This window comes from Diospyros lotus, chromosome 14 (assembly GCF_014633365.1).
Source record: "Diospyros lotus cultivar Yz01 chromosome 14, ASM1463336v1, whole genome shotgun sequence".
Lineage (NCBI taxonomy): Eukaryota > Viridiplantae > Streptophyta > Magnoliopsida > Ericales > Ebenaceae > Diospyros > Diospyros lotus.
The window spans coordinates 34,302,261-34,327,821 of NC_068351.1; the positions used below are offsets into that span (position 1 = coordinate 34,302,261).

At 35.3% G+C, this 25,561-nt stretch overlaps 2 protein-coding genes across 3 annotated transcripts; both read left to right on the forward strand.

Annotated features, from left to right (window-relative positions):
- The first annotated feature begins 241 nt into the window (after positions 1 to 241).
- LOC127791088 (uncharacterized) lies at positions 242 to 5,931 on the forward strand. 2 transcript variants are annotated; one of them, XM_052320858.1, is made up of 5 exons: positions 242 to 493; positions 712 to 768; positions 3,143 to 3,279; positions 3,945 to 4,324; positions 5,065 to 5,214. In XM_052320858.1, exons 2-5 carry the CDS (start codon positions 742 to 744, stop codon positions 5,121 to 5,123), a joined length of 603 nt encoding a protein of 200 aa, XP_052176818.1. In that variant the 5' UTR covers positions 242 to 493; positions 712 to 741; the 3' UTR covers positions 5,124 to 5,214. The 2 variants fall into 2 exon arrangements, with proteins under 2 accessions (XP_052176818.1, XP_052176817.1); XM_052320857.1 differs by having other exon boundaries at positions 245 to 493; positions 3,945 to 4,397; positions 5,065 to 5,931.
- A 1,642-nt stretch (positions 5,932 to 7,573) lies between these two features.
- Positions 7,574 to 17,927, forward strand: LOC127789535 (uncharacterized). The gene is made up of 5 exons (XM_052318427.1): positions 7,574 to 7,871; positions 15,353 to 15,419; positions 15,798 to 16,169; positions 16,693 to 17,033; positions 17,273 to 17,927. The coding sequence occupies exons 1-5, from the start codon at positions 7,794 to 7,796 to the stop codon at positions 17,486 to 17,488; spliced, it is 1,074 nt and encodes a 357-aa protein (XP_052174387.1). The 5' UTR covers positions 7,574 to 7,793; the 3' UTR covers positions 17,489 to 17,927.
- Positions 17,928 to 25,561: the final 7,634 nt, after the last annotated feature.

A 25,561-nucleotide genomic window follows, 5' to 3' on the forward strand; every position in this document is an offset into this window, starting at 1 on the left:
TTGACTTAAAAATGTGAACATAAGAGTGTAATTAAAATAACAAAAAGTTTAGATTGTAAAATAAAAAAAAAGTTAAAATATAAAAGTTAAATTAATTTAAAAATATAAATATAAGAATGTAATCCAAATAATAAAAAATTTAAATAATTAAACAAAAAAATATAAAAGTATTAAGGTAAAAATATAAATTTGGCAGAATTTATTTCCATTTTGGAGTTAGACTAAAAAACCGACGCTCCTCAAACAAAACAAATTCAGGGACTGGACATCCATCCACTGTATAAGACGTTCAAAAGCTTGTCTTCCAAACCCTAACTTCGCTCCTTCGTCATCGTCTTCTCTATCCGAACACCCCCCTCCTTCTCTCTCTCTCTCTGTTCGTCAAACTGTTGTCAAGTTCATCAGTTCTCACATATATGTTGACACTATAGACAAATATACACATACGTCTCCGGGGGAGGAGCAAGGATAAGGATCATAATCCAGTAATCTGGTAAGTTCTATTGAGAATTGCTTTCCTTTTAGTACTGTAATCTGAAATTCGCCATGCTTGATTGAAATATGGCTGATACTTGGACGACCACATCCTTTACTGTGGATAAAGTGTTCTCTTTTGAATTTTATTTCCAAGTGAATTATTGTCTTCTAATGACTTTACCGTGCTAAATTTGGTGCTTAATGTGTTGAATTTTTACATTTTAATTGGACCAGGGAAATGGTTGCGTCTATGGACTAGAGATAATGGCGATGGTTGCCTCTCTGATGCAGGTAAATAATGCGTTACCCTTGGCCTGTCATTTTCCATAAGCAGTTCTCGGTACCGGACCTTTCAGTTTTCCCGTAAACTGTTACTGTATATGCATAGAAGTTATTATTTGAGGAAATTAAGGGAACACTTCTGTATATATGATGATTGCACTCTTGAGTAAATGGGTCATGTCTCTAACCTAATGGGTATAGATTGTAGATCATCATTATAAGCCTTGATTCCAATAGATCAGGTTGCCCATATGAATTTTAACTCTATTCATAGCTATATATGTCGTTCATGTGTAAAGGACTCTCGCTAAGTTTACTATGGTCTTTCTCTTCTTGTTTTGATACAATTTTTTTTTTTTTGTCATTCAATTGGCACCTCATGGGTGTCACGACCCAAATATGGGGGACATGACCAGTGTTGCCCACTAATAGGACCACGGGCCCTATTAGAGTGCGACAAGCCTCAAAAGGAGAGAGGGGAAGATTTTTTTGAAGTTATTCAATTAATATGGAGAAAAGATGATGTGTGAGGGCATCTTTGTAACTTTGGAAAAGATAGGACTTAGATGTTTTTCAGATGTATTTGTCTAAATGAAATAAAACAAGCTATGAAAATGATTGAAAATGGTAAATATTTGGACTAGATAATATCTTGGAACAAACATGGAAATGCATGGGAGAAGAGTTTTCTTTTTTTGTTTAACGAAATTATTTAATGTGTCCTTTAAATTGAAAAGATGTCAAACATGTGGAAAAATAAAAATCTTTAGTGTGTATTTGCCAGAATAAAAGAGATGATTAAAATAGTGAAAATTATAGAGGGAAAAACTTTATGAGCCATGCTACGAAACTTTGAAAGAGAGAAATTTAGCAAGTTAAGGAGAGAAACCAAAGTCTCTTTCAATTTTTTTTATGCCCAGTAGGTCAGTTATGAAGGCTATCTGTCTATTGAGGCATCTAATAGAAAGTTCCAAAGATAAACAACAAGATTTGCACACGATTTTTTTAGACTTGAAAAATGTCTGACTGAGTCCCCAGAGAAGTCTTGTAAGAGGTTTCTGAGAAGAAAACAAAACCAAATTGCATATATATGTTATTAAGAACATGTGTCATCAAGCAGATTTGTGTGTTAGGATTTGTACAAGTGATATTCAGGCCTTTTCAATTATGATTGAATTACATTAGGGATCTGCATTGAGCCCTTTAACTCTTTGCTCTTGTGATGGATGAAATCACTAAGCATTTCTAAGAAAAAATGTTTTGCAATATGTCATTTGTAGATTATGCTGGCCTGATGGGTGAAACAAGAGAAGACATGAATATTAAGTTTTGATTTTGAGGAATGCCTTAGAATGCAAAGGTTTTAACTTGAGTAGGTTGAAAATTAAATATATGGCATTTATGTTTAGTAAAACTAGAAGTGTGGATGATGCCGTTGTGCAACCCAAAAATCAAGTTATTCCAAGAAAAAATTAATTTGGATATCTTGGATCAATTGTTTAAAAAGGATAAGAGATTGTTTAGAATGTTACTCATAGAATAGGATGGTTAAGGTATAGAAGTATGTTCGATATTTTATTTGATTATAACTTTTAAAGCTAAAAGGAAAGTTTGTATTGAACAAATATAAGATCATCTTTTCGTGGCAACATAAGAAAAGACAAAATAAGATATGAGATTATACATAAGGATGGAGTAATGTTTATTAAAGATACAAACACAAGATATACAATTAAGATGGTTTGAACATATGAGAGGAAGACTGGTAAATGCATTTGTGAGGTGAGTGGATGAAATAGAAGAAGTTTGTATCCAAAGAGCCAAAGAAAGATGAGAGAAAACTTGGTGGAAAACTCTTAAATATAAAGTAGGATATAACGGCTTTTTAGAAGATATGGGCATGGATAGAGATGGCTGGAGGTTTATTATGTAGTCGAAACCTCGCCTAATGGCATGAAGTTTATGATTCTTGCTAGTGTCAATCGTTATATAGAAAATTTTTTCCTTGTTTTCATTTTTTATGTACTTGGACTTTAGCAGCTGAACCTAAGGCCATTCTTGTATATGTATATTGCCGAAGCAAGGAACACGCCTCAATCCCTCCCCCACGCCCTTCTATTTTGTATGAAAAGTAGTTATCTTTCCTTTTCATTGTTTGTGCACATTATCCTCCTCAACTCCAGATATTACCATCTTTACTCTAAAGATGTATATCCCACGTGGTTCATTCAAAACTGATTGACATGCTATGTACACATTTCAGACCACTAACATATACATTTATATGTTTATGACCATAGAATTCTGATACTCTATACATCAAGCAATTGAACAATTTGGAGGAATTTGCCTTTGCTTATTAGTTGCATTTCAAGTTTTGCAGGGTTCTTATACAACATCCACTTTGAGGCCAGTATCATGGGACAAAGGGATAGAACTGAAACGATTTGGCAGAACTGTTCACATGTTTGCAGGAACAAATAGGTTTTCTTCGCTAAGCTGTGAGCCTTCTTTTTTAAGGTGAGTTCTGATGTCTTCTTTTCATATTTTCTTTTGGTAGTATTAGATGTACAAAGTATGTGGCCATCTTAGGATTTTGAAGAAAGGACATTACCCATTACATTATTATTATGTTTTAATGGTGATTCTTTAAAACTTGTTAGTTAACCCCACAGTGGGATGAAGGCTTAATATGTTGAATCTTGTAAATTTGCAGTCATCCTTCCAGTCATTTGATTTTTTTACCCCAATAATCACTATGTAGCTGCTTGTCTTTTTGAATGTTGTGAAGAACTGATGGATACGTTAATGTTTGTTTTGGATATTTATTTATACTCTGAAGCATCAACCAGATGAAAATTTGTAGATGTTTTTGTTTTAACTAATAATTGCTTTTACTGTTATGAAAGGATTGAGGGTAATCCTTGGTGGCAACAGTAAGGTTGCTCCATTGTGACTAGAAGATCACAGGTTTGAGTTAAGGTTGCTCCATTGTGACTAGAAGATCACAGATTTAAGTTGTGTAAACAGCCTCTTTGTGGAAAAGCAAGAGGAAGGCTGCGTAGATGACCTTCTCCTGACCCTTGCAAAGCGGGGAACCTTGTACATTGGAGATGTCCTTTACTGTTATGAAAGGAACTTACATGTTTCTTGATGTGGAGTCCTGCTTTTAACTCTTTTTACAGTGCAGGAGCTGCTCCTCTCCAAGGACCAAAGACAAAATCTTTGAGAATTTCTGGCTTTAAAGGTGGGGTACAAAATGAAGAATCAAGAGACAGAGCAAGTGGATCCAAGCTTCCCGAGAATTCTTCCAAATGTTCTTATTTACAGCAAGGGAGTGAAGAAACCTTTATAGAATTTCCGAAAGAGCAGGAAGTTCCACTTTCCTGTGGTTCTGAGGATGGTCAGATGATTGCTGGATCGCTGACTATACGAAAATTAGTTAAGAATTGGTTAACGCTATTCACCACTCGATCACAAAATCAAGCAGCAGATGGCAGTTTGAAGGAACCTGACTTGGGGAAGGAGTTATTACTGCAGAATGGATCACAAAAGATAGAAAGAGGTGAGATTCTAAAGGCGGTTTGGTGCTATTTGTGGAGTTTGGATGTGACAGTAAAGATACCTTTGTTGATATTGTAAGTAACAATATAAACTTGGCTACCTTTGTTTCTTTTTTTTTAACTTTGAGGTTCTTGTCTTGTTCATCTTCTTTTAAATGTTGGGAGGATCTTCTTTCTATTAATTTCTGAAATAAATAACAGGAACAGAGAGATTGGACACCGAATTCCACTGTTTGGCTGAAAAGACACCATTCTTTTGGTTCCCTAGTTCTCGAGTCTCTTCTGGCTGGACTGGTTCTCCTAGATGTGTCTTGTAGTGCTTATTGAATATAATATTCTGGGATGAGGAATTCTCATTTTCTACCTTTCAGTGATTTAGTCTTAGTGGTGACTGTCATTAGTTTGACTTGTGGAAAGTATGTTAGACGACAGAATGTTGCAATTCTATCCCTTTATTATTATTTTTTTTTACTAAAGGGCATTCCCAATGCACAAGGCCTTCCCTATTTGAAGAAATTTTGGAAAACCTTGTAGTCAGTCAGTAGTAGGAGGAAAATTGGTTTGATGAATAGATCTCTACACTGATCTGTATCTTTCTGATTTGTCGCTAACCTCATCCCCTATCCCTCTTAGAGTCTAAGTTGGAGGTTCTACCACTTCACTGTTTATATTGATAGCATAGGCACTACGTATTAATGCTGCAGTTACTTTTATGGCTTCTGATTGTTGTGCATATTTGCAGCATTCCTTTTTACCTGGCAGTTAATGTGGTTTACGGAGCTGAAGTATCGAACGAGTTGATCCCTTTATGGGTACTGGGGCCTCTCATTGTCATGCTCTACGTTAGGGCACTTCGGGCCTTATGTAAACTATATGTTTTTGTGTTTAAGCGTACAGTTGAAATAGTAAAGAACTCACCCAGCTACTATGCGGTGGCACGTAGTTATATTGTTTCTGGAAGGCTCAAAGAAGGCATGCGCATTCTTTTAGGGCATCCTCTGGTGGATATATTGAGCTTGGACTACAAAGATTTGCCGAAAAGAATGACGAACACTTTGCGAGTTTGGGCGGGGGAGAAGTACCTGGACTTTGTGGAGTCAATATGGCCTTTCTACTGCAGATCAATCAGGTTCCTGAAGAGGGCAAATCTGATCTAGTTTCCTCCCAATTTTAGATTCTTTTGGTAGAGAATGAAACGAACGAATGTATCCCCATTCTGGGACTTGGGGGGTTCTTCTCATTCCTCTCAGCAGCTTGATTTCTGTATTCATTCTAATGCATTGTAGTTTTTGGTCACCAGATGAGTTCCCTTTGTGTCTCCTTTCAGTTTAACCATCAACTCATGGCTGACGATGGTTCTGTATTTTCATGAAACTCTTGCCTTTGTTTTGCTACTCATGAAAATGGAGTCTCCCCCAATGTTTTTAGCTTTCTGTGTGCATTCTAAGCAAGGAAATGTGCATCTTTAGTCTCTTGTCTTGTCTCCCTCTCTGTTCCGCTCGGATTGATTTTGAAGTCAATTTGGAGGTCTAGAATTCATGTATCAGACCTTATTTGGTATTATTAAAATTATGTGAATATTGGCCTTTTTGTTCGGCTTGGGTTTAAAGTTTGAATTGCTTGCTTTGAAGGTCTAAAATTTATATATTTGACCTTATTCAGTGGAATTAAAATTTGTGAATATTGCCTTTTTTGTTAGTTCAGCTTTAAAGTTTAAATCTCTATATATAATTGTGGAATAAAAATATGTAAATATTATGGAAATTTTTTTTAATTCTTAATAGCAATATAAAAGTTAACTTTTGTAATTGAAAAGTTACAGTTTTAATTGAGAATTTTTTTCCCCTCTTTTCGGTATAAAAATTTGCCATTATTTTTGAAATTGTACTGAGATTTGAGATTTAAAGTTAGAATAGTGTGTCTATTGATTGAATGATAGTCTATTAAGAAATTAATAATATTATTTTAAATGACTCTAATAAGGGTATTTTTCAAATATTTTGAATAATTAATATACTAACAATTAAATTAAAAGACAATAGGCCACTGATGACTCACTCGAGTTTCTCATTATTTAATTGCAACTTACAATGAAAAATTAAAATTTATTAGCTTATTATTATATATATAAGAAAAAAAAATTATGCATATGAGATTTTTAAAATTTTTAAAAAGGCCAAACCCATATTTTTTTCTCTTGAACTTTACATTACACAAAAAGTCTACCACTCCCTCAATTTTAAATTTGACCTATTTAATACTTAATTTTTATAATTTATATATATTGACTATCTAATTATCTTCAATAGTAAGTGTATAATATTTGTACTATTAAACATATAAAAATAAAACAATAAAACAAAACACTTAAACATCACACCCAACAATCGGACGGAGGATAAAGAAAGGGAAATGATGGATTAGGCTAGTCGAAGCAAAGAAGGGTCGAGATTGGTTGAAACGCCAATAGCTGATAGGAAACTCAGATTTTCTACTTAGATTAATGAGAGATAAAAGTAAAGATGATGATCGAAAGGGAAGAGAAACGCAGAAAGAAGGATCAATTCGGTTGATTCTTTTTATGTTTTTCCTTTCTTCTATTTTTTTTTATTTCTAACTCAAATTGCATGTAATTCACGTATTATTTTAAATTAGATTAAATAATCAATTAATGTAAATCATAAAGATTAAGTATTCAATATGTCATATTTGAAGTTTAGGGTTGATAAACTTTTCATGTAAAGTTAATGGAGGAAAAATATGAGTTTAACCTTTTTAAAAATAATGATTATGATATTATAAATGTCAAATGATTTAAACCGATTTTAGTGATACTAGATACAATTTTCGAACAATTAACATTAAGGCAATGTTTGTTAATTAAGATATAAACTAAAAAAATTAGGATGTAAAAAGTATTGTATACAAAAATATTTTTTATTATATTTATTAAATTTATCGATAACTTTTGAAAAAGAAATTACACGACTTTCTTATCTGAGTATTTTTAGATAATTTATTTATTTTTTTAGATAAATTTATCTTGATTCTTCTAAATAAAAAAATTATGTGAATTCTAGTATATTTCAAAAAATTTAATAAAAATTTAAAAATATTTTTTAATCTTATTTTACTTATTTTAAGAGACCGCTCCATATATATGCTATAGAATATATATAAAATAATAAAATGTTAAAAAAATTCAAAAAATCACCTCCCCCTTTAACCCGCAAATGGCCCAAACAGAAAACGCAACCAAAGCAAACAAAGAAGTCTCTCTCTCTCTCTCTCTCCTCCTAAAGCCCATTACCTCAGAATTTCCGAATACCTCTGTTTTCCTAAATTTGTCTTGAGAAATTCGCCATATGGGCGCCCCTAAATTCCCTCCAAATGAAATGGGTTCTCCATAAAAGCAACTCAAGAACACTTCTCTAGTCTCTTTCCTGGTCTTTTCTGTGAACTTAAGCAGCTATGGCGGTCAGAACTGCTTCATTTTCTTGCGTCACGACCTCACTTTCTTCTCCACTTCAATACAGAAAAAGTTCGCAGGTATTAGGCATTTCAATTTATCTGATTATTTTCCAGTTGCAATTGTTTTTTGCTCCCTGTTATGTTTAAGATATGTTACTGGGTTCAGTGCTTAATTGTCTGTATCATAGGGTTTCCATGAGTAGATGACTTGTAAAGATGATGGTTGGAAGTAATTGCGTATCAGATTCTATGGGTATTTGTATTGCTTAATAATTCTTCAGACTGTATTCATATAGCTGTGGTTGAGTTGGGAAATTTGTAGAGACGCCGTGTTCATGTATCTTAGGGTATTTGTACTTTTTGGCTAAAGTGGCACTTTTATGCTCTTAGAGTGAAATGGAAATCCGGATTTTTATTCAGTATCAGAATTGCAAACTTGTTATAAAATAGTCCCCCCTATTTTTCCATACTGTTGCTTCCTCTCAATTTTCTCCCAATGCAAAAACAACTCTCCCCCGACTCTCACTAATGGGAAGCCTCGTGCCCTGGGGATGCTCTATGCATGGAGCACAGAAATTTATGAGAAGCTATTATGTTTGCATAGAGTATGCTTTGATGCAAATGAAGCATGTTTATGGTTGGGCCTTTTTACTTTTGAGGTTTTTCATGCTTATGTTTGGGCCTTATGAGCCTGATCGTGTCATTTAGGCATGCATAACAGTTCGCCATTTAAAAGAAAAAAACTTGGGAGCCAATTATTGAAATCAAAATAATATGGACTTTTACCAGTTAGTCCTCCTTCATTAGGATTTTAAGTTTAGCAACTTTCAAAACTAAAATTGACAAAATATTTGTAAGCAGAATTTCTATTAAATAGACATGAAGGCTTTTTATTTACACTTCTTTTTCAATATATAAAATGTGATATATTTGATTCAATAAAGCGTAGGTTTTACTTTTTTACATAAAAATGTAATATAATTATTTGGATGGTTATATATAAGCATATGTTTTATTTTTTTGTCATATCATCATCTCTTCTTCCTTGTTTCTTTCTTTTTGCTTCTTTGACAATTTCCGTGCAGGCAAATCAGTATCATATTGATTTTTTTCTCGTGTTGATAAGTTTCTTCATTGATGTAGCGTCTTCAACTTCATCACTATAACACTGTTAACAGTCAATAATGCATTGATCTTGGAATATTAAACCCCCTTGGCTGCATGGTTGAGTGTGCTTCTTTGGAATTTAGAAATAAATAAATAGTAGAACCTCTTATTTTGGACTGTTCTGGTATATGGGAGTTTCTTATTATTTGAGTTAAAAAACAAAATTTCATTTTTCAATTGAAATTATTTTTTTAAATTTCTTGTGTATTTTTAAAACTTGTTTTCGTAATTGTCTTACTCCCTTGTTATTCGCCGGGGTGGGTGGGGGGTGCGGGGGTGGGGGAGGACCTTGCTCCATCCCTACTTGCATCTGACCTTCTCTATCTAGAGATTGACTCTATAGAGATTCTTTTTTGTTCACTCTCAGTCACCCTCACTGGATGTTACATAATAGCATATTATATTATTATTTTAAGAAGAAAAAAGAGGAATTTTGGATTTGATGAATTTATGCACTCATACCTTTTAGCACATGATCAAAATCATGGTGACCTTTCTCAATCATTAAGCTAGATCATTTGTATTTTGAATATATTTCTTATTACAATCCTGTTGTATTTTAGTGTAGAATATGGACATAATTTAAATTTGGTTATAATTATGAATCTATGATGTTTCATGTTCCTTTTGAGTGGCTCTTCAATTCACATGTGTAACGGTCCACTCTCTCAAAGATGTTAGAAGAAGCATCATTAAACCTTTTAGAAACTCACATTGATCCCTGCCAAACCTTTTAGTAGAGGCACTAGGACCAAGCCCAAGCAAGCACTGCTAGTCCCTAGTAAAAAGCACATTCATTTGATGGCTCCTAAGGCATTTGAAAAAGACTATCAAGAAAGTGGATATTGGTTAGCCATCATAGCTAAGGAGTCCACTTTGAGTTCCTCGAAGAGTTTGGAATTTCCATCTAGGATGAAGTAATTATTACAAGAATTTCCTAATATCATGCCTAATGAACTCCCTAGTGACCTACTACCCTATTGCCTATGAGGGATATCCAGCAATGCCATTGATCTAGTTCCCGAGTCTCAATTACCTAGTTTTCCCATTATAAGATGAACCCAAAAGAGCGAGTTGAATTGACTAAAGGATTTATTTGATATAGCCTTAGCCCTTATGCTGTCCCTACCCTTTAACCCCAAAGAAAGATGGATCTTGGTGAATATGTGTGTGGATATTAGAACCATTGATAAAATCACCATCAAATACAGATTTCCCATTTCGAGATTGGAAGATATGTTGGTTGGTTCTAGTTGATTTTCCGAGATAGATTTGTGTAATGGGTATCATCAGATTCGTATCTGGTATGGAGATGAGTGGAAAATTGCCTTTAAGACCCAAGAGGACTTTATGAATGGTTAGTTATGCCCTTTGGCCTGTCTAATGCTCCTAGTGTTGAGCCAAATTGCTCCAATCAACCCATTGTGTGTTTTGATGCTTAACAAAATATAATTTTAGTAAAATTATTTTTGGTATATTTAAAACCCCTAATGGATTTTTGATATGTCTTAAGTATTATAGTATTTTGTGTATCAAAATGAATCAAGAAATGTTATTTCTTTGAGTCTGGAATATTAGCGCATTATAAGGGGACATATAAGAAAATGTTTTTATTTGGGAAAATTATTTCTCGATATTTCGATAACTAATATTCATTATTGTTAAAATGATTTTTAATGAATTTTTCAAGAAATAGAATGTATGTATTTTGGTGGTGGTAAAATTGCCAAATCCCGAATTTGTTCTAAAACCAAAAATCTACTTTATTATTGATTTGGATTTTGATTTTTTAGATATTTTTATTGAATCCAAATGGGGGGGGTACTTTCTTACTTACATTTATGTATTAAAGTAAATAGAAGGTAAAATATGAATAAAATAAAATGAGGACACTTGCTATCTTGTAATGTATACATGCTATATGATTTATGTCTTCAAACAATTGCTATATGTATAAAATCTATTTTTTGTAAAATCTGGCCTCAGAAGTCGACTCTTGTATATCTAGAGTCAACTCCCCTTAAGCTAGAGTCGACTCTTGCAAAGCTAGAGGCGAACCAGCCGAGAGTAGTTTGATACAGAGTCGACCTGGCAGCATTGGTGTTTTTTGAAGAGTCAAACTCTAGCATTAGAGAAGTCGACTCTTGTATAACTAGAGTCAACTCCCACTTAAAATAGGAGTCGACTCCTGTTTTAGAGAAGTCGACTCTCGAGTCCAATGGTCAAATTTTTTTTAGCTGTTACAAATCCGTTGGAAGCTCCACTATATATATCAAGAAGGAATTTTTGGAGAAGACTAATGCTCTATCAAGATCTATCTTCCTAAAGCACATCCAAGCTCTCAAGCAACTCAAGAATAGCAATCCAAGGCTCAAGCTTAACGTTTAATCCATTGGAGCCCAAGGCAAAGGAGAAGACATTCTCTCCATTTGTGGTAACTTGTATTATTTCTATTTTGCCTTGTATATCATTGTTTTTATTTCCATATTAGTCCAAGGTTGTTTGGACATAGGATTTATTTGTATTGGATTGTGGTGTGGCATCCTAAAGCCTATTGTAATCTAGGTGTTGTTGTTGTGTATTGTTGTATTAGTTTCCGGGGTGAGTTAAGGGGAAAATCTCAGTGTTGTGTAAAAGTTCCCTAGGTGAGCTTGTTGAAAACCTAGGTGTGGTTATAGTGGAATCTCAAGTGTCGGGTTGACCTTGAGAGAGTGGAGTAGGTGTTGGAGATACCGAACCACTATATATTCTTGTGTTGTTGTTATTTGCATATTTATATTGCTATCATTCTCAAACAACATATAAATTTATAACAAGTATTTTCTTTGTATAAGAAAATGTCAAGAGTTTTCAAAAGGGAAGAATTTAATTTAATAAGTTTTTAACACTCAATTCACCCCCCTCTTGAGTGGCCATTGTGTGTCAAGGGACCTACACCTAGTACTTTCATCAGAGTTATGATACAAGTACTTAAATCGTTCATAGGGAAATTCTTGGTTGTTTACTTTGACGACATCTTGATTTTTAGTAAGTCCTAAGATGAACATCTAGATCACCTGAAACTAGTTTTCCTAACTCTTAGAATTGCTAAATTGCATGTTAATCTTAAGAAGTGTTCCTTTCTCCAACCTCAAGTGTTCTTCTTTGGCGTCATTATCTCTACCCAGTCCGTAGTTGTTGACCTTGAGAAAGTTCGAACTATTAGAGAGTGGCCTAAACCTAGGATACTGTCAGAGATTTGTAGTTTCCAAGGCTTATCAACTTTTTATAGGAAATTCATTAAGGTATTTAGTATTAGCATGGCTCCAATTACAGATTGTTTAAAGAAAGGAGAGTTTTTGTGCCCTAATTCAGTTGATAAAGCCTTTAAGAAAATTAAAGAAAGGATGGCCACAACACTTGTCTTATGACACCTTGATTTTAGTAAAGTTTTTGAGGTTGTTTGTGATGCATCTGGCATTGGTATTGGCGGTGTTTTTAGCCAAGAGGGTCATCCACTAGCATTCTTTAGTGAGAAACTCAATGAAGCTAAATAGAAATATTTCACTTATGATAAAGAGTTCTATGTAGTTGTCCAATCTCTTCGCTATTGCAAGAATTTGTTCTATATTCTAATCACTAGGCCTTGAAGATGCTTGCAGTCTCAAAAGAAGTTGAACTCTAGGCATGCTAAGTAGGTAGAATTCCTTAGTGGGTACACTTTTGTCCTTAAGCATTGTTCTGAGGTCAATAACAAAGTAGCTGATGCCCTTAATCAGGTAGTTAGTTTTCTTTAGGTGATGAATATAGAGGTTATTGGTTTTGAGAAGGTGAAGGGCACTTACCCTAATTACCCTAATTTTGGCTCTATTTACCTCGAGGTTAGCTAAGATAATCATTGCCCCCTTGTTGATTTTGTCATTTGTGATGTTTATCTTTTTAAAGGAACTAAGATGTGCATTTTGCGAACCTCATTTAGAGACTTTCTCATGTAGGGGGATTAGCTGGTCATTTTGGAAGAGATAAGACTATTGCACTTGTTGAAGATAGATTTTATTGGTTGTCTTTGAAAAGGGATATCTTTAGGATTGTTTCACAGTGTCTCACATGTTAATTGGCTAAAACTAGGAAGAACAACACGGGTTTGTACACTCCTCTTCATAGCCCACATATCCCGTGGCAAGATGTGAGTATGGATTTCAGTTTAGGTTAACCAAGACTCTTAGGGGACATGACTCAATTCTTGTAGTAGTGGATAAGTTTTTTAAAATTGCACGTTTTCTTCCTTGTAGTAAGACAACATATGCGTCCCATGTTGCTAAATTGTTCTTTAGAGAAGTTGTTAAGTTGCATGGTTTACCTTCTTCCATTGTATTTGATAGAGATGTCAAATTTGTTAGTTATTTCTAGAAGACACTATAGAAGTTATTTGGGACAAGTTTAAAGTTCACTTAAGCCTTCCATCCCCAAATTGATGGCCAAACCAAAGTTGTGAATAGTAGTTTAGGAGACTTGCTTAGGTGTCTTGTAGGTGAGAACCTTGGTAATTGGTATTTGATTTTGCCAACTATTGAGGTTGCCTATAACAACTCTATGAATAAGTCCACTAGGAAAAGTCCTTTTGAGATTGTTCATGGTTACTCCCCTCACACTCCTATTGATCTTATACCCTCACCCCCGGAAGCCCAAATTTTCGATTCTGCTGAAAATTTTGCCCAATGCATCCATGACCTACTGCTAAGATTAGAAGGAAAATTGCAACGAGCAACATTGACTATAAACTTGCTGTTGATGTACATCTTAGGGCTCAGGAATTTAACAAAGGTGACTATGTCATGATTTGTATTCACCGTGAGCGTTTCCCTAAACATTCCTTCAAGAAAATACATGCTCAAGCTAGTGGCCCGTTTCCTATCATTCAACAACTTGAACCTAATTCTTATTTAGTCGACTTAATAATATGAACATTAGGCCTGTTTTCAATGTGGCAGATTTAACTCTTTACCAAGGTACATTTGAGCCTTCTCTCTTGCCTATTAGTGTTCTTGCAGGTCACTAGGTTCCTTGTATCTCACGTATACAACAACAGAAGGATGTGATTGATGTTATGCTTGATGATGGGATTGTGGCTTCTTCTTGTGGTGGTGGTTATTGTCGTTTTCTTGTCAAATGGAAAGATTGACCAAATTCCAATAACACTTGGATTATTGAAGAGGATTTTCGAATCCTAGATCCTGAGCTCTTGGGGTGGTATTTATAGTCCAACTTGTCGGTGCCAAGTTCTTTTCAACTGGGACAGAATGGTGAAGATTATAAAGACAAATATTTCGGGAAACAATATTTTAGGCATAAAAGTAGAAATTCATATTGTTTTATTATTTTAATTTGTTTCCCAGTTTCTTTCAATTTCTTTTATGTCCTAGAATCCTAATTAGATTAGGTTTATCTTTATTAGTTTAAATACCAAGGAATCCTAGTTAGAAAGGAATTCTTGTGAGAATATGTTTCTATCTATTAATTGTCTATAAATAATCCTTTAGTGAAGTATTGAAGGACAGATTTTTATGAATAATATTGAATATTGATATTGGTTTTGAGTAATCGGGGTTACTCTTGTTTTTTTGGTTCGAGTTCTGCATCAAGCATATTTCATGCAGGTAGTCTTTATTGAATAATACTTCAATGTTGAATAAATATTTTTTTTTTCTTTTAATCTTTGTGGCTGGTGCTATATTGCACAAATTGTAAGATTTCTATTTTGATGATGGGGCCATGTAATTCTGAGGCTATATGCTGCTGAAGGTGTTCATGTTGTGTCTCATGTCTAACGGGCATGTATTAACCAGGTTGGCTTATCTAAAGAAATAAGGATAATGAGTTTCCTTGAAATATACACTCTCTTTATTAGAAATGTTTATGTGGTTGTATGAATTGAGGTCGGCTGGACGAAGAGACTTCAATGGAGGTGATAGCTGCTAGCTGTAGAAAAAATGAAGATATTGTGTTTGTTATGTAGAAAGGTTACAGGTTGCTGAAAAAGTGTTTGTTGTATACTCCTTTCAATTTCAACTTATCATTACAGCCTGCCTCCCAATTTCTGCATCTAGGAGCTGCTGGATCAAGGTCCAAGAGTCTCTGTGAAATGTTCCAACCTAGGGTTATGGTGTGAAAGTGTCTGCATATATTTATTGTATTATTTGGATATTATCATTTGTTGTTAAAGTGTGAATTCAGGTGTTATTAGTGATGTATATAATCTTGTTATTTGTTTTTACTTCTCTTGGCATTGTCCTTGCATACTTTATTTATGTGTATAATATATACAGCATATGCATAGCTTATAGTATTTTTTTTTTTTTGTGTGGTTAAAATACAAAGAAAACCTCACACCAGGTTGAAATTTTGATCTGCAGATCAGCTTATCAAAGATATTGTTTGACAGGCAGCCATTTGATGCAATGCAGCTAAGAAATGCTAAAGGTACCTTTCGTTACTTGCATAAAACTCGTTTTTTAAATCAGTTTATGGTCTGCAACTTAACCATACCTTTGTGATCCTTTTGTCAAGGATCAAGCACGCAAAGTTTGTTCAAGGGACAAAAGTGATTTGATGCCTTTTTGGATAAGAAAACCACTGATTTCATATGAATTACAGTGATGGGGATAACTTTGGCTAATGTTGACTGTCACTATAAAATGTGATCATGATTTTATTTGTTCTAAAATAGATTATGGTAGCCAAATTGCTTACCATGACTGCAAATAAGTAGATATGTCCTTTTCCCCTTCTATTTTCATGGTTATGTTTCCCATTTTCCATTATTGCAAATAGTGAAGATGTGTCGGTTCATACATGCAGTGTTGAAGGCAAAAGATCTGTCTCCTAGCAGAAGATATATCCTCTATGCCACCTCTGAAGATCAGTTCTTATCCAGTGAGCTTGAACCAGGTGCCTTGCAAGAAGAAAACAGCAATCCTCTATCTGAAGATATGTCCCCTGTAAACAGTTCATATGCTCATGCTGAGGGACTTGGAGGAAGGCCAGGTTTAATCACATTCTATAATCGTTCTCATCATGGAGAAGAGGAAACCCTTTTGTTCATCCCGAAAAGGAATCAGAATGATGTGCTCTGGTTTGTTGGGCCAGCTGTTCTTGTAGCCTCTTTTGTTTTTCCGTCACTTTATTTGCGGAGGATTCTGTCTGCTATATTTGAGGATTCCCTGTTAACAGGTGGGTACGCTTGCTCATGCGGTTCTCAATTCCTAGTTTCCCACAACTTTTCTGGTTCCTGTTCTTCTTTTAATAAGCAAAAGAAAAGAATAATCAGAGGGTAGCACTGGATAGGTGGCTTTGTGGTTGGGGTTAGTTCATCAATTTTCGGTTAGCATGTTGTATCCTCCTCTTCTAATGATACTGGATGGAGGTTTACTAGTAAACATTTTCAACAAATGAAGCCTGCCACCATTCTTTTGATCCACCTTCCAACAGCAGCAACAAACTGTACATGATAAGGTGACCTTGCAGTTCGATTAAGGCACTGTGTGAATGTCAGACAGGGTGAACAATCATAGCTCAGGATAATTGTCTTTGGGTTTAGCGTTTAGGGTTCATCCAAATATTTGAAGAAACTCAAATAGAAAAGAGAGTAGAAAAGAAAGTGGATCCCTTGGAAACAGGAAATTGCATTGCTTTATTGTTTAGATCATTGGAATTGTCTTATTGGTTCAGTGATCCTTTTGTTCTGTATGCGCAGATTTCCTTATATTGTTCTTCACAGAGGCTCTCTTTTATTGTGGGGTCGCCGTGTTCCTTCTGCTGGTAGACCATCTACAAAGGCCAAATGTTCCAGTTTCTGCTGCATATAACAGAAACTGGAACTCTCAGTTGGGGCATCGGATCTCTTCAGTTGCTGTCTTAGTACTCAGTCTCATAATTCCACTAGTGACAATGGGCTTTGTCTGGCCTTGGACTGGCCCGGCTGCTTCAGCTACTCTAGCCCCATACCTTGTTGGTATAGTCGTGCAGTTTGCATTTGAGCAATATTCAAGGTATACGAAGTCACCTTCGTGGCCTGTCATTCCCATTATCTTTCAGGTAACTACTTCACTATTAGTTGAAGTAGTTGAGGTTTTTCATTTCATTTCATTTGCTGCTAAAAATGCCTTTGTTTTGGTTCGCATTAATCAACAGAAAGCCATTTATGATTCTCATCTTTCATCGTAATTTCTTTACCACACACTTCCCACAAATGAAAATGCCCCAAAAACTCAAAAATCATGACAGGATGGGTACTCCATTGGTGATCTAAAGAGAACCTCTTCGATACCTTACAGGTTTACAGATTGCACCAATTGAACCGAGCAGCACAGCTGGTGACAGCCCTCTCATTCACAGTTAGAGGAGCCGAGATGACATCCCACAACTTGGCGATCAACAGTTCATTGGGTACCCTTCTGAACGTCCTCCAGTTCCTTGGCGTGATCTGTATCTGGTCGCTCTCCAGCTTCCTCACGAGGTTCTTCCCTTCTGCCACCATAGCCGAGCGATGACATTTGGCCTCACTGTCATCTCACCTTCTTGTAAGGGCCCTGCTCCTTGGTCTAGTTTTGAGTTACCTGAAACGTATGGTGCATGGATCTTGACTGCAGTTGGCTTAGCCTTTCTTGCTCCTCTATGGCCTGGCTTTCTCCATGGCATTTGTCAAAGCTCTTTCTCTCTCTCTCTCTGCCTTTATATATGCAAAATAGGGAAGAATAAATGTTGAGTTGGTTGATGCTTTGATGTTTCTCACATTGGCATATACTGCTCAACCCTAAGAGGTTTGATCTTTTGGCAGAACCAGAGGGGGCTTCTTGTTAGTGCCATGTTAGCTATCTTTCTCTTCTTCTTCTTCTTCTTCGGCCAATCGGGACAAAATTACCATTTTGCCCCTGAACATTGTGAATGGATTTATAAATTTTTTAAATGGATTAAAATGACTTTACAGCATGCTCTTTCAAACTCTTTTATGTTGATATTTGAATTAAAAAAATTAAAAATTATCATGCCAAATAATGTAAATTGATATTATATACACGGGCAGGGCCATCTCTGTAATTAATGGCTCCTCCTGTGGTCCTCAGCATTAACTGCTATTAGGTCTCCTAGCAGTTCATATAATTATGTCTATTTTTCTTTTTTTAATTGTTTTTGACCTTTTTTTTATTTTTCTTTCTCTTTGCCGCGTATAATATTGGAATGGTAAAAATAATCAATTGATAAAAATATTTTTTACGATATTTAATTTCAAAAATCATATAATTACCAAATATATGTTAAAAAAATTATTTTCCCCTTTTAGGTAAAATATTAAATAAGAATTAAGTAAAATTAAAACTTTATTTAATTTTTAAATAAAATTAATTTAAATGTACAGTGGAGAGCAGCAATGCTATGGCACTATATAATTAAAAGAAAAATATAATAATGTCTTCTATTCGATGTCTTATCTATTTTGTAATGGAAAGCCTTTTTATCATTTTGAGCAAGAATTATTCCATTTATTTGTAGCAATTACATAGCTTTTTTGTGGGAATTGGCATCTTATTCTCATTCTTACTTCCATTCTCTTGGTCTTCATTTTACCCAACTAAAAAGTAACATTTTTATTTGAATATACTTCTGTCAATAATTTATGTTTATTTGATGGATTAGACTTACAATTCACTTAGTTCATTTATTCAGGTGGAGAGCGTGTTTGGTCGTAGATTTTTAGAGAAAGTGGGATGGTTATGTTTTAAAATTGTGTTCACGCGTTTTATATGTTAAAAAAAAAAATATTTTTATCGTAATCACTTTAAAAAAAATTGAAAAGTCAATATAAACCTTATTTGTTTCTTTAAATTATTATTATTAATGGTGAAGATAAATTCTAGAAGAACAAGTTCACCAATCAATGGATTGGTCTAATTTCAAGGTAGAAAACGGCAGTTTTGGCACATTCAATGGGGTTCAACAGATGGGCCAGCACCCAGCGGCGGCTTCATTTTCTCTCCCTCCCAAACAGCTACAGGTACCAGATTCTTCCCATCTTCTCCGATCAATCCGGAGGTAGCTGAGACATCCCATTAATGCCACAGCCGTCTTCATATGTATATATACACACACACACACACATACATATATAGGTATTAAGAGAAGCATATGAAGTGAAGTGCCATGGTGACGGAAGATTTCAGCTTCCCCAGAGTAGCTGACCCTCACCTCACAGTCTTGCCATTTTTATGGGGAGCTCGTAGCGCCGGCAATGGAAGAGAAGATCAGAAGCTGCGGAGGAAGAGCTTCCCCGGGTTGGGCTTGGAAAGCGAATGGAGGAGAGGCGGCGGATCCGGAGATGGGATGAGCGATGATGGGGAGGGCGAGGAGAAGATGGATGTGTTGTGGGAGGACTTCAACCAGGCCGAGCTGCAGTTTAGGGCGGAATCCGGCGGGAAGGCGGAGTTCCGCCGCGTCCAGGAAAGAGCGGACGGCGGCGTGGTGGTGGTGGCTCGCAAGAGGGCCGCCGTGGTTGCGGTGCTCAAGGTCATGAAGAAGCTCTTCTTGCTTCAGAACTCAGTCAGGCTGAGGAAAACCTCATCATTACATCCCTAATTTCTTGAATTTTTGTATTTTGTTATAAGTTAATTATTATATTTTAATTGTTATTATCGCAGTCTTTCAATTTTAATTCACTTTCTCTTTTTTAATTTTTTATTAAATTTTGCTCCGACAAAAAAAAATAAAATATATATATATATTGATACAACGAAAATAAAAACGATACCCTTTTCTCTACCTAGTTCAAATAAGTCGAAGAAAATCAAGAAAATAACCAAGATCGTAAAGGGTGCCTCTACCTTAATTGTCAAAGACAAAGTTTTAAAATTTGAATATTCTTCCCATCATTTTATTTAATATTTTAAATAAAAAAATTATAAGTAATTTCCTTTAAATAAGGGCATTAACTAACAAAATAATCTGTGGCCTTATCCTGTCAAAGGAATCTAAACCAATGGACCGAATAAGTTAAGGACTAATAGGCCAGGTGGCATGACTTCACCTATTGACTCATTTAACAAATACAAGAAATAAAATAAGGATTATATAGCAAGACTATGTGGTAGACACGTAACAATTTCCCTTCTCTTAAATTTTAGCCTTGTCCTCAAGGTTGAGATTAGGAAATTGATTTTTGATAAGGTCTTGATCCTCCCATGTAGCACCAACTAGAGATAATCTTGCCAATGAATTAAAACTTGAGAAATAAAATGTGAAATACAAGATATATCTGAGAATTACTTAGCAAACCTCATAACATTTGATGAATTGCCTTACTCCTTACCTCATTTCTATCCAACAAAAATTAGAGCGTATACATTGCAAGGTTTTAACAAAACCCTCATGTGTGCTTCCATGAAATTACTCGATTATGGTTGGAATAAGGGAAGAGTTAGCTGTAAGATATATTATGTCTTTGAAGAGCAAAAGATTATCTTGTAGCTTCCATGGCCCCACTGCTTCTCCATCTTTCGCTAGTTGTACCAATTGCTACAGTTTAGAATTTGATTGAACTTCTTTTTTAATTACTTTAAGCTAATCAGGCAATGGTTGAGAGATTGCATAATTTTTTCCAGCTTCATCGTCCTCTTTATATCTCCTTGAAAAAGCATTAGCAACAATGTTCTCTTTTCTACTATTGTATTCCACCACAAAGTCAAATCCCATCAACTTGTAAAGCCATCTTTGTTGGGTTATAGTTGTGATTTTCTAAGTCCGGAGATGTCGTAAGCTTTGATGGTCAGTTCGCCCTAACAAGTAAGGTCACCACCTTTGAATTGCCAAAACCAAAGCCAAGATTTCCTTCTCATAAGTGGATAATAGAAGGTGTTTACCTTGGAAAGCATGACTGTAGAAAACAATGGATATGTCTTGCATTAATAATGCTCTGATTCCTACTCCAGAAGCATCGCATTCCACAATGAATTTCTTTAGAAAAAATTGGTAAGGCAACGGGTGTATTTGTCATTGCTTGCTTGAGTTTTGTAAATGCCATCTCCGTCAAATTACTCTAGATAAAAGAGTCATTCTTTAATATCCTTGTGAGAAGAGCAGTAATTTTACTGTAATTCTGAATGAATTTACAGTAATATCCAGTTAGCACAAAAAAAACTCGCAAAGCCTTCGGACTTTGAGGCTTTGGCCATTTGAGCATTGCTTCAATTTTCTTCGGGTCAATAGCTACGTATTGGTAATGAAATGGCCCCAGATACTTAACTTCTTTTTGGCCAAAATGACATTTTTCCAGCTTCACGTGTAACATCCAAGATTTTCAAAGTCAAATATGATATAATAGTTGAGATTATTAGGTTCTAATACTTGAGGAAATAGGTCATTTCAAGGGATTATAGAGGCCTTGAGGCAAGGTTCGGTTTCTGAACCAGTGGCAAAATCGTGAATACTGAAGTTCGGGTAAAAGTATAATTTACCTAAAATCTTTGGGTGCTACGTGTAATTCATCCATTTTTCAGGGACCAAAAAGCGCAATTAAAAATGGCCCGAGGACCAAGTTGCAATGGTCTAAATGCAAACTATCCGAAAAGTTTGGGCCAATTTGTAGTTCTTGAAACCTTAAAAATATCCCCTCAAAATATCATAGATTTCAAATTCAAATCAAATGGAGCTTTGGATTCCAAACTCTATTAAAATTAAGAGGCGAGTGGTGCATTTGGGTTGGATGTACATGGGAGAAATGATGAAGCCTTATCTTCAAAGACACATGGCAATCAACCATTGGTCACTTGGAAGATAAAATAAGGTCACATGATGGCTCATAATGACCCTTTGAGGTGGCATTGCGTGATTGGCTAAGGAAAAGCTTACTTAGCTTTCAAGTTTGCAAAAGTCTCCAAAACTTGATCCCTAAGGACATGTGGCAAGCATTCATTGGCCACTTGGAGATAAGATTTGAAGTGTAATGATGAGAAATGTGAAAAATGCAATTAACCATGTGGGATGTAGTTGTAATGATGGGAAATATAGAAAAATGAATTAACCATGTGGGATGTAAAGATGGGGAATCTTAAAAATCAAATTAAACATGTGATGGCTCATATCTCAAGGGAGACTTGTCGTAAGGGCATGAAAATGCACAAATCTTTAGGGACACATGGCATATTTTAATTGGATGGAATGATGACACGACATGTGGCGTGATTTAGTTCATCGAAGTTTCCTATAAATAAGGGCTTTGGGGTTATTCATTTTGGGCATCGAGCAAGGAGGAAAAGGAAGAGTGTTTGAGAGAGGAAATGTTCTAGAAAAGAAGGAAGAAAGTCGAGGGAGAATAAGCCTTGACAGAATTTTTGGGTCTTTTTCAAAGTTCATGCCAAGCAGTAAGAAAAACTGCGATAAAACCCATTCTGCTCGTTGTAAACTGTGCTTCCTAAGGTAACCGATCAAGGTGAGTGATTCCTGCATGTTTGTGACACTTTGAGCATTTGTTGCTTCACTTGTGTGTGGATGTTGCTTGCATATCATGCCTTTGTGGCTTACATGACATATTTTCCCTTGTTTATGCATATTCCTTCTGCTTTGTCATATATCATGTTTGTGTTGGTGACTGTGGCTAGTTGTTGGGACATCATGGAAGAACTCGTGCTCTTACAGTGAGTCAGGGGTGACTATGATGACCGCGGGGGTGATTGCAACACCTTGACATGATAAAGAGGTGGTGCTTGGTTAGCTTTGGGTTTTATTTCATTATGTACCCTTGTAACCAAGTGATGTATTGTAAATAGCAGCTAGGATACTCAAGGTTGTAAATGGTGTGTGTGGGTGTCCTACAATTGTACCTGCTATGATGTGTTGTGTTTTATGGAGTATTGAAGGTCATATGCATTTCTTATGCCTGTAAAGGAAATCTAGTGGAAACCCCTTTATTTAGCTTTGATTAAGCTTTCAGGTTCGATCCAACGCTTCCGTTGGTAAGGGTTTCAGTAACACCCGCGGCGATGTTAGCTTATATTTTGCATCATTATATATTTGGAAAAGTAGGGCGTTACAACATATAAGCGGTTAATCCTCGAGATAGAAAATACAACATCTAAATGATCCATGTGCTCCTTCCATGATTGACTATAAATTAGGATATCATATAAAAAAACTAAGACAAACTTTCTTAAGAATTTTTTGAATACCTCATTCATAAGAGCTTGGAAGATGGAAAGAACATTGGTGAGACCAAAAGGCATGACTAGGAACTCGTAATGGCCTTGATGTGTTCTGAAAGCTATATTTTCTATATCATTAGAGTTCATGCAAATTTAGTGGTAACCGAAACGAAGATCCAGCTTGGAGAAGAATTATACACCATACAACTCATCTAACAATTCATCAATTATTGGAATTGGAAATTTATCTTTGATGGTGATTTAATTCAAGGCTCGATAGTCAATGCACATTCTCTAGGAACCATCATTTTTCTTCACCATGATTACTGAAGATGAATATGGGTTGTTGCTATGATGAATAACTCTAGAAGCAAGCATATCTATCACCAGTCTTTCTATTTCTACTTCTTGAAAATGGGGGTATCGATACAGCTTGACCAAAACAGGCTCTTGAGGGGGCTGTAACGATATCTTGTGATCACAAAAACGACTTGGTGATAGGCCTTTAGGTTCAGCTAGGACATCACCATATTTTTGTAGCAACTGTAGTATTTGTGGATGTTTGTTTAGGTGGACATCTGGACATCCTTTAGTTGCAATCATTTCTAATAGGATCCTTTGCTTTTTGCCAAGATGCTACCATTTCAAGCTCTCAATAACCTTGGTCTCTGCACTTGAAAGGCCTTGCAAAATAATAGTCTTCCCACCTAATTCAAGCTTCATAAATAATTTAAAAAAGTCCCACAAATTAATCCAAAGGTTCTTAGCCATCAAGTGGCAACAAATAAAAATCCACCAGAATTGGATAGCCTTGTAAGTTGAGTTGAGTTTGAACACACTTACTAGGACTAACCAACCTTTCTCTAGATGCTATCATTACCTCCAAATGGCCAATTTGATTGGGTTGTAGTCCAGCCTTCGTAGCTACCTTTTCACCTACAAAATTGTGGATGATGTCAGAATTGCAAAATTGCCTAGAACTCGCATGGTATCAAGTGTGTGAAACCTAGTGATTGCATGTAATGAAATTTCTAGCTTCTGAATTGATTGTTCTTTGGAACTTGTCTCAATCTCCATTTCAACATCATCATCGCTATCTTCCTAGGTAGCTTGAATTAGGAAAAGCCCTTTGCATACATGCCCATGGCCATATATTTCATTACATTTAAAGCATAGCCCTTTCCATTGCCTTTGTTGGTTTTTTATGGAGAAAGAAGAAAAAAGAAGGGAACATACAAGGAACAAAGAATAGATTGGGAGAAGGGATATTTTTATTGAGCATAAACTTGAAGTATTTATATAGCAAAAAATCAACAGATCTGCAGAACAATCTGCTAATCAAATCAGAAAATATTTTTTCCCTACAAAATAGCATAAATAACAGGTCATAGTCTAACTGACAACTGACTTATCCAAACCAGAATTAGCAGCATTTTAAGTCATAATTCAACACTCCTCATTGACTTTGAGGTTAGAAATGCAAATTTTTAATTTTGGCATGTCTTAGATATATGCATATGGGTATTTTATGGTTTATGATTATAAGGCATAGCCGCATAGGTATGGTTATGGGGCATAGGCATTTTTTTTTTTTTTTTTTTGGGCATAGGCATTTTTTTTTGGCATAAGCATGAATATGATTTTGAATAGAGTTAAAATAAATCCTTCTCTTCCAGTTGGCTATTCATTGCTGCTTTGGCTTCATTTTGTTGTTGATTTTTGCATACCCTCTCCACATGACCCAATTGACTACATTTATTGCATTTGACATCTAGTCTCCACCAACACTTGTTCTTTGGATGATTTGTCTTTTTACAATGAGGACAAGTAGGATGATTGCCCTCATTATTCTTCATTAACTTTGCTTGAAAAGCCCCTTCCACAGAGCCTTCTGTCCTAATCAATCTTCTTTGTTCTTGAACATGTAATGCATTTATTAATTCTGTCATAGATATGCTTGATAAATCCTTAGACTCTTCTAGTGAAGAGATTTAGATTCATATTTTTTCGGCAAACTCACAAGAATTTTTTTGTACAATTCATTCATTAGAGAATTCCTTGCCAAACAACCTCACCTTATTTACAATGCCTAATAGCTTCTCAAAGTAGTCCTTGATGGTTTTCGACTCTTTCATTTTCATCATTTCAAACTCTCTGATTAGGTTCAACATCTGCATATTTTTTGTCCTCTCATTGCCTTGGTATTCCTTCTTGAGATACTCCCAGATATCATTTGCAAATTCTAGATTCATGATTCTGGAGAAAATTGTGCTTGAAACCATTGTTGTTAAAATCCCGATTTTACGCGTACGATTTTACGATTTTACGATTCGAAGACCCCCAAACGATTCAAATCCCATGTAAAATCCAATTTGGGATAAAATCCTATAAAATCTCGATTTTACATGTACGATTTTACGCTTCAAAAATCCCCAA